General features: G+C 39.4%; 1 protein-coding gene across 2 annotated transcripts; it reads right to left on the reverse strand.

Moving 5' to 3' along the window:
* Positions 1-4,986: 4,986 nt before the first annotated feature.
* LOC120570668 (high-affinity choline transporter 1-like) lies at positions 4,987-17,572 on the reverse strand. 2 transcript variants are annotated; one of them, XM_039819164.1, is made up of 9 exons: positions 17,407-17,572; positions 15,620-15,872; positions 15,044-15,157; positions 14,348-14,503; positions 14,113-14,261; positions 13,498-13,641; positions 12,807-12,960; positions 10,711-10,928; positions 4,987-9,582 (listed from the first exon to the last, which is right to left on the reverse strand). In XM_039819164.1, the coding sequence occupies exons 2-9, from the start codon at positions 15,801-15,803 to the stop codon at positions 8,929-8,931; spliced, it is 1,773 nt and encodes a 590-aa protein (XP_039675098.1). In that variant the 5' UTR covers positions 15,804-15,872; positions 17,407-17,572; the 3' UTR covers positions 4,987-8,928. The 2 variants fall into 2 exon arrangements, with proteins under 2 accessions (XP_039675098.1, XP_039675099.1); XM_039819165.1 differs by lacking the exon at positions 17,407-17,572 and having other exon boundaries at positions 15,620-16,338.
* Between the last annotated feature and the right edge of the window lie 1,683 nt (positions 17,573-19,255).

Consider the following 19,255-nt stretch of genomic DNA (forward strand, 5'->3'; position numbering starts at 1 on the left):
CTCCTTCTTGTAACAAAAGAGGAAGCTCACACAAACATCAACTTAAAGGCTTTATTTAGCCAAACTAAAAATGAACATAAACATGGAAGTCAGTAATATCAGTAGTGCCATGAGTGTATGGGTGGATGGGAGGTAGAGTGTACCCAGGGTGGTGCATGGTGAAGAGAGAGAGAGACCAGAGCATGGTGTGCAGCCATCTTAAATACATGTGAGCCAGGCCGTAGGAGTGCCACATCTCCTCTGACGACTCTGGCTTTGACTCTGCCTACAGGCACCCTGAACACAGTTAAAGATACACACGATAAAACAGCACAGCACAGGCCATTTTAGACTGTATTTAATTCCTTTAAGTGATGGCAAAACTTTATGAGGTCCGGCACATAACATCTTGTTTAACATTTCAATTCCTATATGAATTAAACAACTGAAGTGTAGAAGGATAATTAGACAGCTTTAGAGGTGCTGGTAGGTGTATGTTGTAAACTTTGGACGGAGCGAGGCTAGCTGTTTCCCCTTACAACCAATCGGTGCTAAGCTAACTGACTGCTGGCATCACTCACAGCAACAGAGCAAATATGTGTATTTCCCAAAATTGTCACATTATTCCTTTACACAAGTAAGCAATATCAGTACATAATAGAACTGAATGAGTACCTCAAGAGTCAGTATAGTATTTTGTCCTAGAGTTTGTGTCTGTTGCCTTTTTTACATGAAGCAGGAATATTTCAAAATGACAGATTATTTATAAAAATGACATGCACGGTAGTATGATTGCAATGAACAGTTACACTATGGCATTTGACATTTGCTTGCAGAACAATGTGCTTACTAAGTGAAACATGTCTGTTTTCTCAGTCTCTGTTTGTTACTGTGCAATATGATTCTTGCCATAGCTCCAGCTGTAATAAATCTGCTAAGAAGTTAGGTTCCTGTCTACAGTATTGGCAGCATTAATAAATTGTACCCTGGGGACAGGGTGGATGTCTGTGTGTGTATGTGTGTGTGTGTGCAAATCCTGAATCTGACTGTGTATACCATGAAAAAATAAAACTGGAACACTGATGTAAAATGTGAGACCAACTAATGTATTGTTGAGTTTGGTCTCTCATGGCACAGGATTTGTTAACAATAAGAAAACTATAGAATAATGCCAGCCCTAACGGGGGTGAAGAAACTTTTAACACAATAAAAAAAAAAGGATGGTTATTTGACCAGACCAGGCAAATTCAAGAAAAGTATATCGACAATGAAATATATCAGAAGGATAATGTGTAAGCACAGTTACCTGAGTGAAAACGTTGTGAACCTGGGAGCAGGTGTGGGTCAGGTTGGGTCAGCTAAAAGACCTCTACTGTGGAAACAGAGTAGGTTGGACACAGCTTCGCCAACAGACCGTCAATCAGTAACAGAAAATGTATGGAAAAAAAGGCATCAAGGTAGGCTACTTAACAAATTGTTGGATTGCCAAGCGATCTCAGGGAAGTGCAGGGCAAAATCTCTCAATAATCAGTACTCAGTTCAAAACTGGACAAATATGAAACTCTAAAGAAAATAAAACGGAAAATAAACAATATGAATAATAACTCATCACAGACTTACAGATTGACACCGGTTTACCTCCTGAAGAAACACAGTTTCCCATGAGATCAGGTCTTAAAGTGCTCATATTATGCTCATTTTCAGGTTCATAATTGGATTTAGAGGTTGTACCAGAATAGGTTTATGTGGTTTAATTTTCAGAAAACACCATATTTTTGTTGTACTGCACATTAGTGCAGCTCCTCTTTTCACCCTGTGTGTTGAGCTCTCTGTTTTAGCTACAGAGTGAGACATCTCACTTTTGTTCCATCTTTGTTGGGAGTCGCACATGCGCCGTAAGTACTGCTAGCTAGTCAGTTGCAGAGTATGAGGGCATGCCACGCTAGCAGCTAGGCGAGCATTATAACGCGTGTTACAAAGTGACGCACGTTCGTCACGGAAGTAAAGGCTGGACTACAATAGAGCTGTTTGGAGCGGTTTGTGAACAGTGTTTTCTCTGGAAGATGGTAAGTCCCTTTGGGGTGGACTTTGGGCTTTTTCACTTTGTAAACCTATAATGTGCACAACAAGATATATAACACATTAAAGGAAAGGGAAAAAGCCAAAACGCACAATATGAGCACTTTAAATGATAAAGAACAGAAGCAAGGACAGAGTCGATGGGTGGATGGAGACTCCCAGTCCAGCCCATGACTCATATGAGCAAAGGGTGCAACAGTGGCCTTTCTCCCTTCTTCTTTTTTTCCCCCCCTGAAGTGGAGCACTTAGTCTAATGCGAATAATGACGATGACTGTTTTCCAGGCTGGCCATTACCCCCTGCCTGTATTGAAAAAGCAGTAAATGAGCCAAGATTTATTGCTATAAATTACATCATCCCCCTCTCTATCTTTAGCTAGACCTTTGTTCTTTTTTTATGTGATGTCTTATTATTCAATCTTCATTGCTCACTTTTCCATAACGTTTCTGTTATGCTGCATTTACGACTCCCTGTTCTGTCTCTCTCAGATGAATTCTCCTCAGTCTGGCTAACATAGCCGACACATCTAAGTACAATTTTACACCTTCCCCACCAGCATCAGTGCAGACCAGCCAGTCTGTGTTTCTCTATACTGTATGGATGTCAGTGTAAGAAAAGCCAAAAAAAGCCTTTAATTAAACTATCCGAAGGCATAAAATATAAATCATAGCTGTTATTAAAAGCTCAAAGCAATTAAAATGTAGAATAATATGTAATTGATAAATAAAAGATATAAGGGGTGTCAAAGAGTGTAATGAGCTGGCTTTTCATCAGCACTTCCAACTGCCTTCCTGACTTTTTTTTTTTGTCATTTTAGAGAGAATAAGTCATGAGCTGTGCTGCAGGGCTGAATGGGCTGCCTCTCTCTCTCTCTCTATGTGTGAATTACATGCTACTAATGACGTTCAGGGAATTTGCAGTCGTTTTAAACACAGAGGAAACGTCAGCGAGGACAAAGCTTGCGGCAAGGCTGTTGGGTTAGGAGATATATATAACGATAAAGTGAGAACGGAAACATTTCAAACCCAAAATGCTCACTCGACCGGCTGGGAGTTCAATCAGAGGATTGTGGTGATAAACACATGACAAGCATTAGCTCAACAGAGGTTTGTATTTGGTTTGAATGATACATCAAACATAAGAAGCGCCACTCAGGAAGACCTGTGAATTGTTTATTTGAGGCTGACAATTCACACTATCATGCAAAAACAATTTTCTTGCACTATACAAGCTGCTTTGTACAACAAAATGTTTGATCTCCCCTGTGTCAAAGCTATTATTATCTTACCAACTATTTATCTTACCAAGGACAAGTTGAATGTTTGCTGTTTTACACCCCGTTTTACTAGAGATGGATTTTTTTTTCTAATTCCTGCAAATTCTCTTCAAATTCTTTTCAAATTGGATGAATATTTTCTGATTATACATTCCTACAGTGACATGTCTTAATGTCTTCTGTGAAAAAGCCTATAGAGCCCAGCTGTATCTTTCCAGGTCGCCACAGGTTTCTATTAACAAAATGCCATATTAGTCACTCTGACATTTCCTGTGTTTTATTTTTCAAACTTGCTGTAATTGGCTGGAAAATAAATGACTGTGTTCCACCTTAGTGATCTTGGGAAAACACTGAAATACTAAGCTGCTGTTTCATTTTTATGATTTTAGACCAATCTCATATCTGTCACCTGTAGGCCAATCATCTGCCACTGTGGAAGCTTTCATTGACACTTACGCTAATACCTATTAAACCTGCTGACATGCCTTAATCTCTTTCTACAGACACAAATTTGCTGTTACTGTAGGTATTTGGTCTGGAGGCATGGAAGGTGCATATATCATTCCCACAAGATGAGGCAGTGACAGTAAGAGATGTAACATCTACACAAGAATCAACTCTTTATTTAAACATATTAGTTTTTTTATTTTAAGATTATTTATTGGGCATTTATTTGAAAGGTCAGCTGAAGGCATGAAAGGGGAGAGAGAGGGGGAATGACATGCAGCAAAAGTGGAGTTGAACCCAGGCCCGCTACGTTGAGGAGTAAACCTCTATATATGGGCGCCCGCTCTACCAACTGAGCTATCTGTGTGCCAAATATCATTTATCATATCATATATTAGTTTTACAGATTGAAACATTACTGTCTCAATTTCCTTTAGCAAGACTGAAATGAACATAAGTGGCTGAGATAGAAGTGGCTCTCTAAACCACCATGACTGAATGAACCATATAATTAGTGAAGAATTACAAATTTAGACAAAAAAAAAACAGCGTGAAGCTTTTTCATATTTTTTTTAAATAACTCTTTACAAGTACAATAAGTGTCTATATAGAAGCACCTGGAGACTTGTCAAATATAGACATCTTTTTTTTAAAAGGCGGAGAGCAAAGAACCGAATGTACTCAGATAATCATACCCTGTAATACCCTCAAGAAGACCAGTTAGTTGAACACATTTTTGAGATTATAAATCCTGTGCTGCAAGAAGACATTTTTCAGTCAAGTGGTTATTATTGTTATTCCTATTAGTATGATTGTGGTTGTGTGGTATGGATAACATCTCACAATTTAAAAGGGTCTTTGTTTTCTGAAATTAGAGATATAATCAGTAATGAAGTTTCTTCTGAACTTACCCGATTGCATTTTATTTATTTCTGTCCATCCTGGTTTCTTGATGTTTGATATTGCCAATACGGCCCTGTCCCATTCCCATTACTGTAACTCCCAAACATGTTTTAATTATGAGTGGTTATTCCCTAACATAATTAAGCTTCAAACACAAATCTTCTGCTATGGATATTGCTTACCCATACTATATGAAAGGAGCTTCATAACATATAATTTATATTTTTTAATCACAAAAAAAGATGTAATTCTTCCTTTTGTTATTTCTACTTTGAGAAAAAACACATTCCATTCGAGGGGTCAGACTGGCATAGTCATATTGGGATCAGTGACGTTGTGTGTGTGTGTGTGTGTATGTGTGTGTGAAAAAGAGAGATTGACAGCCCTGACAGTTTTGGCAGTTATACGATTCTGAGGTGGGCGTTTTGATTGATGCGTCTAAGTAGCTGGCAACCCTTAGATCAAACCCTTCACACGCACACGCACACGCACACACACACAAAACATGTCAAATTTAAAATACTACGTACAAGTATATACATATGGAGAGAGAAAACCATGACTGTGCTAAATAATATAATTTATTCAACTGACCTCACATATGTTTACAACTATACTCTTATAGACACTGCATGAATAAATAAATAGCTGTATTTCCCTATCAACAAACATCATTTTCAATGCTGCATTTAAAAGTAGACTAATTTGTTCCAATGCTTTTGGTATATACATTTATCACACAAAAATACATCATCATTGCAATTTACGACATTTATCCACAAATGTGCCAGTTCAACGGCTGATAGAATCTTTTGTGTGTTCAGGTTTGTGAATGAACCTAAGCTACGGCACACTCGTTATGAAGCTTATTTGACGAGGAGGAAAGTTTACATTCACATTTAAGTCCAATGAGATTGCCTGACACTTTGCATAGCATCAGACCAGCAGTCACCCCATTCAGTTTGAAGCTGACGTCGCCTTGGTGGCAAATCATAAATCCCTCAGCTGTTATTAATGCTTTAGGGACGAGACAGGATCAGGTTGGGATTTAGTGTGTCTTACTGTATCTCAGCAGATATGGCTGCATGCCGGGATCAAGTCCCCTTTACTCTAAAGACTAACTATAAGGCCAATATGCCACCTTAAAGGATAAGGCTGGTGTTATACTAGATTTTTCTTATTGCCACCAAATTGCTTGAAAAGACCAAAATCAACAATGAATCGATCCTACTAACAAGTATTGTCTGAGCAGCCAAAGCCTGATATTAGCTTGTTTTTTCTGTGCTATAGAACTCTTCTGTTGTCCAATAAACTAGTGAAAACACATCAGTGAGCCACACTCATTGACATATTCCTCCATTAAGATTACCATTAGCACTTTCAGTTGTTTAAAGTTCTATACCTACTGCTGCCATAAATACCCAATAGGATGTCCAATGTGTATTAATCCACATGGAAATAGTCCCCAACAAATGCACCATTTAGTCCTGTTTGAGTAGTGTTTTCTGCAAACTACAGTGCCCCAACTGTGTTAGGAAATTGTTCCTTAAAAGAAAATGACACTATATATTAATGATCTCCTTTTAAAGATGTATGTCTTCAGTCAGAATATATATATATATATATATATATATATATATATATATAGATATAGATATGGTCGGGAAGTCAGAGAATACTGTAAGACAGACTGACACATTGTTAGTTTTGGTCTTAATTGTTGACAATAAATAAAATACAGAATGTCACCAGCCTGATCCTTTAACTGAAAAATGATTTCTAAATAAGTGGTCACTTTTTGCCAGTGTTTCCAAACCCAGTCATTGTCCATGGTTGACCTTTGCATTAAGGCGAGTCCATAGATAAAATAAAACACCAACAAACCACAACAATTCTGACAGGGAATTGTTAGACAACATAAACACAGAGAAGTCAACTGGACAACAGTAACACGTAACACAAGCCAAAAACATCACTTCATAAAGTGACTCCTTTACACGATTCGGGCCATACAGAGAAGCAGCGCGCCAGGTAGTTTGAAACAGCCAGACCTGGGGAAATGTGAGGACTGACATTGGAGAATTTGTGTGAGGGTGCTCTATCAGTAACTTTCATCACTGTATATGACACACTGTCAAACAAACCCTTAAAAACTGCAGTTTCAACCTTTATTAATCAAATGTCCGCAGGGCTAATCGACTTGGGATTGGATCAATAATGACCGGTGCTACCGACACCATCCTGGGAGAAACAATCATTTCCTGTCTCCGCTAACCTGCTGTGGCCGGCCAGTCAATACAGGTTTAGGAAGAGCAAACAAACCATCATAGGCACACACACTGTTTCAAATGAGCTTTTGTGTGATCATTTTAAAGGATCATATCAGTCCTTTAAAATGATACCAAGGAAGTATACTGTTTATTAATGGCAATCATTTTCAAAACTTACTGTAGTGTTTTAGATTTCTGAATTGTCATACTTTCCATGCTGCCATTGGGTTCCATTCATTTATTTATGAAAATGATCAAATGTGCTTTAATTGTTGTCAATGTTACTGTAATGTGGTAATGCTGTTGTAAATGCATATTAATTCAAAGAAGTACGATGAAGATGTACGACACAATCATAAGTTTGCCAAACAATAAGATTTCAAATTGATTTTCACAACGCATGGGAATGAATGAAAGCCAGTGGCTGCTTAGAAGGTACACAGGAAAAACAGGTTTCTAATGGATATTTATCAGGGTGGTGTGTAATGAAATCTGAGGTTCTTAAGGAATTACATCCATACATGAGGATTCTGCAGGTTCCTCTGCACGTTTTACGTCCAGTGCAAAAAGTGTAGAGTTCAAGATAGTGGAGGATGTTTAATGTGTTTGACTTTGACAACAAAGAGTCATGTGTGTGTCCCATTTTTATGTTTAAAAATGACCAATATATTTTTTTAGAGCTGATATAATCAATATTTTCTATTAAATAAAATAGATCAAAGATTGATTAAATGACTAATGACTATCAAATGACAGATAATTATCACCCACAGTAGAGTCCTTCAGGCCATTGTTTTGGGGTTTTCGGGCCCACAACTTAAGTTTTTTTGGTTTACTCTTACTGCTCTCATCAACCTCGTTGCTGCCCCTTGAGGCAGCTCTTTACAACAAAACGCTTTGATAAACCCGCTGTACACTACCTGTCATAGTAAGCGACTAGCTGGTGAACATAGTGGAGTATTTAGCAGCTAAGGAGCCACATATTTAACTCAGGAGTTAGTGGAGACCAAAACAGAGCTAAAAGGAGAGTGAATATTGGACTTGATTATACCGCAGCCATTTTGTCGTTGCAACATGGGGATATTGTTGGATTTCAAACATAAATACATTTTTTAAAGACTGAACGTAGTCTGCAGAATCATCCAATATCAACCTTCTGTTTGGCGAGTCAAGGGTTAAGTAATATGACGGCATGTGGTTCTTAATTCAACACGTACTGTATCTGGGATTAGCGATTATGAGAGGAAATTTAAGAGCAAGGTGAGCATGAAACAAAATTAGCAAAAAAATCAAAAAATCAATGACAGTAACTTGCAAATTCAGTTCAATGTATCTACGTATCTATACAACATAGATCCTACAAATATTATTGCTCTATTAATACATTTACTTTACGCAAACTTACAACTCAAAGCCTGAAAAGGTTCTGGAGCATTCACTGCTTTGTTGAATGTGTACACATGTGCATGTTCATCAACACACACACACACACACACACACACACACACACACACACACACACACACACACACACACACTGCTATTACATGGACACGCATGACAGGGACACAACTCCTTGGTTAGATATTGCACTATTCTCATTACCCCCAGCAAACCGTTGTAGACGTCAATGTCCACTGCATTCACTCTTTGTTTTCCCCTGAAAGTCCTTCTGATCACTGTCGTAGCACTTAAATTAAAATAGATTCACAGAATCACGATTTAAAAAAAAGCATGAGTATGGTATGCTTGACACAGCTGATTGACAATCAACGTCCTGGAATCTTAAAAAAGAAGGAGGCACCATATAATCAGCATAAAACAAACTTGTGGAGTCACTCGGAAGCCACAGCAGATTTCTGTTGATTTGGCTTCCGGTGCGGCAGTAGCAAGTTTCCTGAAGAATGTCGATGCCTCTTGGATTATTCCTTCGTCTTCAAATTCCTTGGTTTAGTTTTCTTTGTGCCTTTGTTGCCTAGTTTTCATTGAGTAAAGCCTCTGGACTGGACGGCCCATCATCACTGAGGACCTCAGTGTTGATGAATGTCCCAGCGAGTGACGCGCCCAGGGCCTGCTTGACCGGCGCCATCTCGGAAAGAATGATGTTATCTTGGTTGCTCACCAGCGTGGCTTTGTCCATGATCTCCTTGCTATGCTTGGACACCACGGCGTCCAGGAAGTCGTACTTGTGTGACCACATACCGCTTTCAAATAGGTACTTTGTCAGGTAAGAAAAGACCACATTTGCCAAGAAGGATGCCAGCATGGACATAGTCTTGAAGGGGAACCTCTGCTGGATAAAGTGCTCTACTTCCCCAGTGACATGGTGGATCCTCTCCTGGTTCACCCATCCAGGGTAGTAGATGAAAGGAGGGAGTTTGAGGTAGGGCTCCCCTCCACCAATGCGCAGCAAAAGACCAAATATATAGCCAGCCACAGAGCCATAGGTGTTGGTGCCCTTGACGAATAACACACTGATAAGTTGGGGAAAGATGATGACATAGACCAAGTCGGAGCTCAGGTACCACAGGCCATACACAGATCCTGTTAACAAAGCCATAGCAGTGGCAAGCGCTCCAAATACAAAGATGGTGAAGCGCATCACCCAAACAATCTCAGTATCTGAGGCCTGGAGGAGAGAAGAAAGACAGGGAAAAGGAAAAAGTGGATGAAATGTGGACAAGTTGTGAACGTAAGGTAAAGGTATGACAAGAGAGGTCAAATTAAAGTCCATAAAGTCTACAGATAAGCTTGTGGCTCTATGAGGCTGTACTCAGTGGTGCTTGAACTAATTGCTATTTTTCAGCTAAAATGGTCAAAATGAAATTGCCAACCTGCTGATGTTTCACAGACGTAATGTTCACCATCTTAGTTTAGTGTGTTAGCATGCTAACATTTGCTAATTAGCATTTAACACAAAGTACAGCTGAGACAACACATTCTCACTCCCAACGCATCAAAAAGCGACGCTTGGTCAGATGCCTTTGGCGTTTGTTACTGACGCAAAAAGTCTCCTTTACCCTCTTAGTCAGACCCAATGGGGTTTTCAACTAATCCGGACATTGTCAGCACTCTTGGCATACGTTTCAGTGACACGGGGGGACAAGAACAGGACACGATCCCTGGTCTCCTGGGTGAAAGTCATGTATTGTTTGACCCATCCACCACTCTAACCTCCCTCCTTATGTAGATTTATTTTATATATTTATCATTAGTTTTGCAAGTATTTGGTAATTAATTAATTACAATTTTGACCAGATAATGGTGCTAGATGAAACATTAGAGGATCCCCAAATTTGTTACAATACAGTAAGTCAGGGGATCACTAATGTCATCAGGATTCTTGATTCTCTGGGGACTGTCAGTGTCTGTACAAAATGTCAATCCATCCTATAGTTGCTGAGATATTTTGGCTGCCGGACATAGCCATTCCTAGAGGCTAACATCTCTAGAGGCATAACAGAGGCATAACAGTCACACAACGTTAGCGTGGCTAACATCAAGCTACATATTTCATATCAGCAGGAGATTAATACAATGCGGTAATTTTGAAATAATTTCATTTTTTAGTTCTTTGGAGTCTGAGCTTGTCTGTTTGAATGTTGTCTGAAGCTTTGGGGTCTAGTTTTGTATGTTTACCAAGTACAATCATCACTTGAATAAAACTACAATTGATTTATTGATGATTTGACTGACGCTTGAAACCAATGGTTTAAATAGTGCAGATGTGTGGTAGTATTATTGTTGGCACTCTTACCGACTGCCGAAAGGCGAGCTGATAGATGTTCCTGGCAAACATGGAGCTGGCTGAGAGAATGGATGAGTCTGCTGATGACATGACCGCAGCCGACACCGCCCCCAGACCAAAGAAGGAGACGTAGGGCGGGCAGAGGTGCTGAAGCACTATGGGAAGGATCATGTCTGACTGATCCTTATCCTTCGGAGGGATGGACCCATAAGTAGTCTGGTTCCAGTCTGGAAGAAGAAATGGAAAACTGTCAAAACTCATTGTTGTAAAAGATGCATATGTAAATAGAAATATCAAGGCATATTTTTGGACATTATATATGTGCGAAATTGTAAACAATGAAAAAAAAATGCAGCGACTTGTGTGAGGCAATGACACAACATAACTAAAGTTGAGCAGGCTGTACTTGGCACATGTTCCTATGTTGAGATAAATACAATTATGTTCCTGGCCAATTTGTGGAATTTAAAGTGGACTGATTACAACATTGCAATTTTTGCACTGATCCCTTAGCTTTTAAGAAAAAAGGTTAGACTTTGTTTTATTATGCTCCCTCTGGATACACCTGCTTCAGCTGCTGAGAAACAAAAAGCCTCCACATGTCTGTGTGCTGAAATACAGCAGGGATTATCAATGGAATGCTGTGCTGTTCGCCAAAATACAGGAAAAAAGCCACAGTCGTAAGAGGAATGCCAGAAATAATGGATACTGATTGAAAATATGACATCCATGCAATATTAACTGTAGTTAATACACTGGTTTGTGCCTATTGGATTGCTAAGCCTAATATGAAATATGAGTCAGTATTGTAAAATACATTTTGTAGTTCAATTGCATTTTAATTGTACATTTTACTAATACTATTTAATTAATAATGAATTATGTGTGCGGGAAGCCATTGATTCTAACGAGACATTTTGAGCAGATGAACTACAGAAGGGGAGATAGCACTGAATACAATTTTGGGGATTAAAAAGGAAATATTCAACCAAACCTACAGCCATGCACTGTGAGGCTGTGATCTGCACAGCACTGCTTTAAGTTAAATGCTAACATCAGCAGGCTAACATGCTCACAGTGACAGTGCTAACATGTTGATGTTTAGCAGGTACAGTACAGCATAATGTTTACCATGTTCTCCCCTACAGTCTCCATCATCCCATTCAGTGGGACAACATTTATTCTCCTATCTCTCTTTCCCCCTTAAACCCTCTGACATCCTTCTATCTCTCTCCAAGTTTTTTCATCCTTCTTTTCATCCTCCAGAGGTCTACAATCTGTGTCTTCCTCTCCTTCCCCTGGATATTTACAAGCAGTGGTTGATTAGCGTTGGTTTTACATGAAACAGCTTCAGACGGACCAAATTAATTAGCTCCTCTTCAGATGTAATATTCACTAAATCGGCATGGTCTGATGACTCTCTCCTCTGCCAGTCGTGACAGGATCCATCTGATGTTGTTTACCCTCCAGATACTGTATGCATCTGCATTTACACATCTCACAATAAAGCTGCTGGGGTGCAAACAACCTAGGAAGGCATTGTGTTCCCTTTGATCAGAACTTCCTGTTTAAATAAAGAATCTGATTCCTGGAGGTTTCAATTGTCTTGTGATCTTTCATTAACTGATTAATCAATGTCTGTGTCTGTGGGTATCCACATCATTCATGGATTAGTTGTGTGTGTGTGTGTGTGTGTAATAGAAATATTGGGTGCAGTTTGGTCATTTTTGTGTAATTTGTAGGCATCAAATCCAGATGTAAATAAGATGCAATCATTGCTATTTGATCAATACTGAATCAGAACTTGGCTTACTCCATTAACAACTTGAGGACAACAATCTAATTTAATGTATTTGAATAGTATTTTAGTCAATGAAGCTGTAACAAAGAATGTAACGAAACAGAGCAAAACACAAGTATTAGTATTAAAAAAAACAAAGTCAATGTTTCTAGTCACAGCCACACAGCTTCTATTTATTGCTGTTTTAGGAGCATAAATATACATATAGCAAGAGCTCCACTTTCTCACATTTCAAAAACTAAACTCCTCAAAATAGCTTTAAGTCTGTGTGTGTGTGTGTGTGTTTGTGTGTGTGTGTATTTACCAGTGGAGGCCCCTATAGCTCCTATGAGGACAGAGGGTACGGCCATGACCAGGCAACCGAAGGCGGCGAGGAAGGAAAGGACCTGGGCGTAGGTAGCTGAAGAGGCAGAAAGAACCCGTTGAAAATAGACCTGCCAGGGAATCCCCCCCAACATCTAGAAACAGAAACATCAGCGTAAATACAGACACCAAACCAATGCATAACAGTCACATACTAGCACAGCTCTGAAACTTACTCAACAAATGTGACAAATCTGTTCCGCAAGTGTGCTTTCAGTTATTCTAAATGATACTCCTGTACTGTATCTCAAACAAATATACTCCAATGCCCTGTTCCTTAAAGAGATATCTTGCTGATTAAATCCAGCTCTGTGTCATGGCATTGTGGGCAGTGTGTTTAAATGAACAGTGTTTGGCTTCCCTCCGCGTCACCAGTGCACAGAGCTCCCACGGGAGGACTGCCGAGATGCGCTGGATGACAGGAAATGCGTCACGGAGGTCTGCCGAAGTCTGCTGTTCCGCTCCGCGCGGGAGGCTCCGTGCACTAAGCCAAACACCTTAAAGTATCCCTTTAACTGCACCACTTCACTTAAACCCCCTGCTAACAACTTTTGACAATCAAAATGTGTATGCAATTTACTTTACAGTAATATACTTTCTCTTAAAGAATCTTCTAATAAAAAAAGACTTACCAGCAAACAGAAGTTGTCCGCCCAGAGCCATTTGTCTTCAGGCACAATCTTCCCCAGCCAGGGTGACTGGTAGATTACTTCCTTGGCTGTAACACTGATGTCCGACACCGCAGGATTGGACAGGGCAAAAGGCACGCTGATCCACTGACGGAGAGGAGGGTTTCACAATGCAAATATTATTAGTGTTAAAGATATTCTGATTTTAATGACTCTGACACTGGGTTTAAGTTTCACTTATTGTTCCACAAAGTTTGATATCATTTTAAGATTAGGCACACTGTAGACTAGTGTCGTTAGATGTAAATCAGTTATGTTCCTGGCAATGTGCCACATCTCTGATATAAAGAACAATTAATACACTTTAATCAACATTTTGATCAGATTTCACATGTGTATATAGATGCTCGATATCTTTGGATGTTTTCAGCAAGAAAATGGCCACAAACACCTCAAATATTAGTATAAAATATTGTCTAATGATGGCTTTACGTTTTGAGCAGAAACATACAGTACAGGTAATGGTTTTGGCCTATATTGGTAAAAACTATTTACAATGCCGGAAGTCCTTGTCACCCTTAAATCCCTGGCTGGGTAGATGTTGAAAGTGAAACTCACCAAGCCCAAAAAGATACAGAAGAGCTGGACCACATCTGTGTATGCAACAGAGTAGAGTCCTCCAACAAGTGTGTAGAAGATAGCTATCAGGGCTGAGATCACCACTGACATGTTGATGTTGATGTCCACGATCACACTCAGAGTGGCACCTGCAGGACAATACGTTCAGTTCATGAGTTTAGACTTAGAATATTTTGTGTTATTATTTAACAAATCCTGTCCAATAATCACCCACCCAGGGCAGATAAAATGGCTGCAGACCAGAAGATTTCTCCCATGAGTGCGGGGATGAAGAGCAGGCCGCCCATCCTTTTTCCATACAGCTGCTGAAAGGGATCCAGCATGGTGACGTATCCACGTGAACGCATGGGCTTGGCAAAGAAAAGGCCACCTGAATGATGTCAGACAATAAGATAAGGCAGACAATTAGTCTAACAAGTGCATTGAAGTGTGTTTTACAGACCCTGAATCAATGAAATTGTATAATATTACTTACCTGAGACAAAATTTGTATCTGGTGCGTAATTTATATATCATGACCATATAGAACTGTTTGTCTCTGGTTGAAGCACTATAGCTTTCTTGTTGTTTATACCTATAATATACTGTATTTATTAGAGGACCAGTGTTGTGTTTTTGCTACACTGCTAGATAATACTATGCCATAACTGCTAAAGTACCCTACTGCAGTATTCAAAACAGCAAATACTTGACATTGGTTTCAATTAATTTATTCAATGCAATAAACATCATCTTATTGTCATAGTTATGTTTTTTTCGTGTAGTAGTTTTACATTCAGATTGATTTGATTTGCTGTTAAAAAGGCAGCAATCCTGCCTTCTTGCTATATGGTTCTTAGCACTATACTTAATATACACTTGCTTTTAACAGTAAATTAAAGAAAGCGCTAATACAAAGACGGGTTCTTACCTACTACCAGGCTGAGAGCGTAACCAAAGGGTGCCTGTGCCCAAGCCAGGCCGTAGTCTGGCAGGTAGACATACTCTGCTGTCCCGTTGATGTAACCCCCACCCACCCAAGTGGCTGAAATCAGGAGAGAAAACACAAGTTAAGTTTGTAAAAAATACTTAGTTTGTCAGACTAGTTTAGGGAATGCCAGTATGCCATGTTGCCTAGCCAAATGTTAATTCTAACAAAAAGAACCCTACAAGTCATAGTTGTCTATTGGGGATAATTTAGCAATGATCGAACACCAAATCCATTTTGTGTCGGGAAAACAGAGCTGTATTTAGAACTTCCCCAAAAAATGATGCGGGACCTCCCTCTCACTTTTCAGTCATCGCGTATTTTACCTTTAAGTGCCCAGACATTTAATGAATGTAATAATTAAAGTTGTGGTAATAAATGATATTTGTGCTGCCCGTGCGTAAAAGACGGCGTTGGTGGAACGTATTGTCTTTTTCTGACCTCTTAGGGCACTCGGGTCATATTAAACACCCACCAACAAACACACATTCAAAGACTTCCCGTAATTAACCAACTCACCGGTCATTGTGAATCCACCAACGAACAATCCGATGTCCCTTCCCCCGACCATGATGCTCTCGCTCCGATCTCCGCTCTCGCTTACACCGGAGTTCTTGTTCTTCCACGCGGCCCAGATCCCCACAACCAGAATCAGAAGGTAGAAGATCACGATAGCCACGAGACCCTCGGCGTGGATGGCCATCTTCCTTTTGGTCCGCTTCCTCCCGCCGAGATCAAGTGCGCGCGGAGGACTGGAATCTCATGGAGAGAACTTTGAAGAAGACAAGAAAGAAACACATTTCTATGGACTTTCTATGGACTGTTCTTGACTTCGAGCTGACATAAATATTTTACAGAAGCCTCACCTTGTGCCACACCATTTTAGACGTTCCACAATTAAAGTGCTTCCATGCGTATTAGGCTAAATGGAGATGTATGAAAAAACGATAAACCTAAAATGATCAACTTTAAAAACACTAATGCCCAGACAATGTATTTGAGACTACCAAATGCTTAAACACTACACATTTAATTTGTATTCTGTTTGAGTTGATGAATGACCACATATTGCATATTACAAACTGGCACCCAGTGGTTTCCATCCAGTTAGAGAATACAAAGTATTTCAAATTTGAAAGTTAATGTTTTCTACGCACCGATCAACTTCATTTGTCCAGCGGTGACAACTACAAATCCCTTGTTCACCAAAGTAGTAACATAAACAATTCTTGCCGAACTCACGCGGATGTTTTTTTTTTCAGTTCAAGTATTAAATTGGAAATCACAATAAGAGAAAAATCTAATTCAAATTTACCTACAAATTACAATTAAGAAAACAACATCAGGATAATCTATAGCCCACATTTCAGACTGGAAAACGCCTGTATTTTTCGAGTCTAATTTTTGTTAGTAGCCCCCACTCATGTCAAGTCCCTGCATCCAATACATGGAACCAAAATACGCAGAACTGCAGTACATTCCTGCTCGTTCAATCAATCAATCAATCAATCAATTAGCCTATTAGACAAAGGACCGGCGGGTGCTGAACGCCTCTCGAATTTTAAAAATTCTGAAATAATTACGTGCCTTTTCCACTTTGATATCGTTTAATACTTGAATGAAAGATCATATTTTTACTTGTTCGGTAAAAGCTATGAAGAGTAGCCATACCTTACCGTGTCCAACTGACGCACATGCTGTAGAAAAGGAAGATGGACAACCGGCACTCCATAATGTGTCACCAATTTAAAAGATATGAATTAGAAAAAAACAAACAGAAACAATTATATTATTATTGTAACACTTGTTCAGCTTTTAAGCCACTTGAATATGTTTTACGCGCGCCTTGCTGCCTCACTTTAATTCCAAAAATGGCTTTCTCAAATTATTGTGCCAGTTTACTCACGCAGTGTCTGTTACATTTAAATGTATTCGTGAAAAGTGTTCAGGCTGCCCTGTAGCATTCTATGATTTTAACATTTTGGACCGACATGGTTTTGTTTCGTGCGTAAAAGTCCATTAATGCTTCCCAAATGTAACGCACCGTCAAAAAACTGCGAATCATTAACCAGACCAACTAAAACGGATGCATAAGGGTTTTTATGTAGCCTACTATGTGCTGCATCACTAGAATCAAACCTGTGGGGTTCTGCCCCCCGTTGCGCTGACACCATGGTTCCAGGAGGCCAGTATTGCATTATTGATCTTTCTTTAAATCAACATCTGTCACTACGGTCAAATACAGTTCCAGCCAGCCAACACATATTAGTAAAATAAGACAATATTAGAAACTGACATTATCTTACCTTTCCTTTGGAGAAACAAGTCTAAATAGATTACAGAAGCAGGGCCCCCAAAAGAATAATTACAAAAGTGCCAAAGACGTGTGGAAAAGTGTTAAGGTACCACAAAGTAATCCTCTTGGACGACCAAACACAATTCTCCTATGTTGTTTTAAGTCACCAATGCTTGTCGGAAAGGGAGAGAGAGAGAGAGGGAGGGGGGAAGAGCGAGGGACGGGGAGAGAGGGTGGAGGTGGGTGGAGATGAATGGGAGTGGTGGGTTTATTGGGTGCTGTCAGGGTGAGTAGATGGTGGATGGATGTCTTCCAGGGCAGGACGAAAATAGACTAATAGAGAGTGGCGTGACGCACAACCTCTTCGGGAAAGCTTTCCAATATCATAATATCATATTGGCAATGGATGAAACCTTTACTCTGCCAGGTTACATTTCAGGCCTGATTTACGATCTTGCTTCGCGATTAAAGCACTTCGCGTTTATTCTGCAAACGCTGGCTGTATGGTGGTAATGCTGAAGGTGTAAGCCCCACATAGGATTACTTTTTTCATTTTAGCATCCATCTTACGCATGCAGCTCTGACGCCTTTTTTGTCCAAGAACATCACTCCACTCACAAGCTTTTGCATTTAAATATCCAAACGTTCAAACCAACTTTGTATAAATAGAGTCACAAGGAATGAGCAATGGCGACTCACATGACATTATTTTGTTCACTTTGAGTAGACTTGAAGTCGTATGTCACCAAATCCAGTCTTGAAGAACAATTCTTTTAAAAGGCTACAACTCTTTTTTATCACATAAAGATGTTTAAAATAATCAAAGAAGTGCATCACGTGAGCGACTATTTATATGCTACATATATCTATGTATATACACCTCGTAAAAGATGTTACCTCATATAGACTGCCTTCAAACCACAACTGGAGCAGTAATAAAGGCTCTACAGTCCCTACTACAACATCTATTATCCCACTACATGAGGTTTCCTTGGAGCATTCAGACCACTGTCCATGGTGCTGAAATGTGAAAACTAATCGCCCACAGGCCATAAAAGAAACATTTACTAGTACTACTCATTATGGAGTATTTAGTTTGTGGCCTTAATATAATTTTTTAATTTGCTTTGGTGTGAAGCCTTTTCTATCTTGTGATACTTCTGCATTTACATGTTTTTTTTTTTTTTTTGGAACAGTTCATTTTCACAAGCATAAGTACAAGTATTTTCCTTTACTGAATTCCAAACTTAAAAAAACCAAAACAGAAATAGAAATCATTATTTGTGCTTTACTAGCAGTATAAATGAGCTTCTCTGTGTCAAGATGTTGATACTGACTAGTCTGACTGCTGGGAATAAAATAAATGACTTGCTTGAATTGCAGCACATCCTCTAATTGAATGTATGTGTGGCTGACAGGCTGCCAGATGGAGGGCATCTCCTAATTGGAAGGTTTTCTAACAGTAAGCCTCAGAAACATGTCCACAGTGTTACAGGTAGTTATAGGCAAGCAGCTGGAGAAGCTTTAGAAGAGTCACAAATGACTTAGAATTCAGCATCCAGGAATGAGAATAATTGATATTTCACACATATGACTTAAGGGCTCAGGCTCCATGTTAGATAATTCATAGAAAGGGCTAATATCTAGTCTATACCATTTTCACCATTAACGATGTAGTCTAAATGAATAAAAAGAAGCTCAGGCTTTAGGCTGCCTTCTCAGAAGACCTATGTCGCCATCCAGTGGCTTTCTTTTGCTTCACAAAATGTATTCTTAATGTAACTATACATGAGAATTAAAGGTACTCTAAGTGATGTGACGCGTTTTTTAGGCTACACATTTTTTCGTCACATACAGCA

The sequence above is a fragment of the Perca fluviatilis genome, chromosome 12, assembly GCF_010015445.1.
Source record: "Perca fluviatilis chromosome 12, GENO_Pfluv_1.0, whole genome shotgun sequence".
Classification (NCBI taxonomy): Eukaryota; Metazoa; Chordata; class Actinopteri; order Perciformes; family Percidae; genus Perca; species Perca fluviatilis.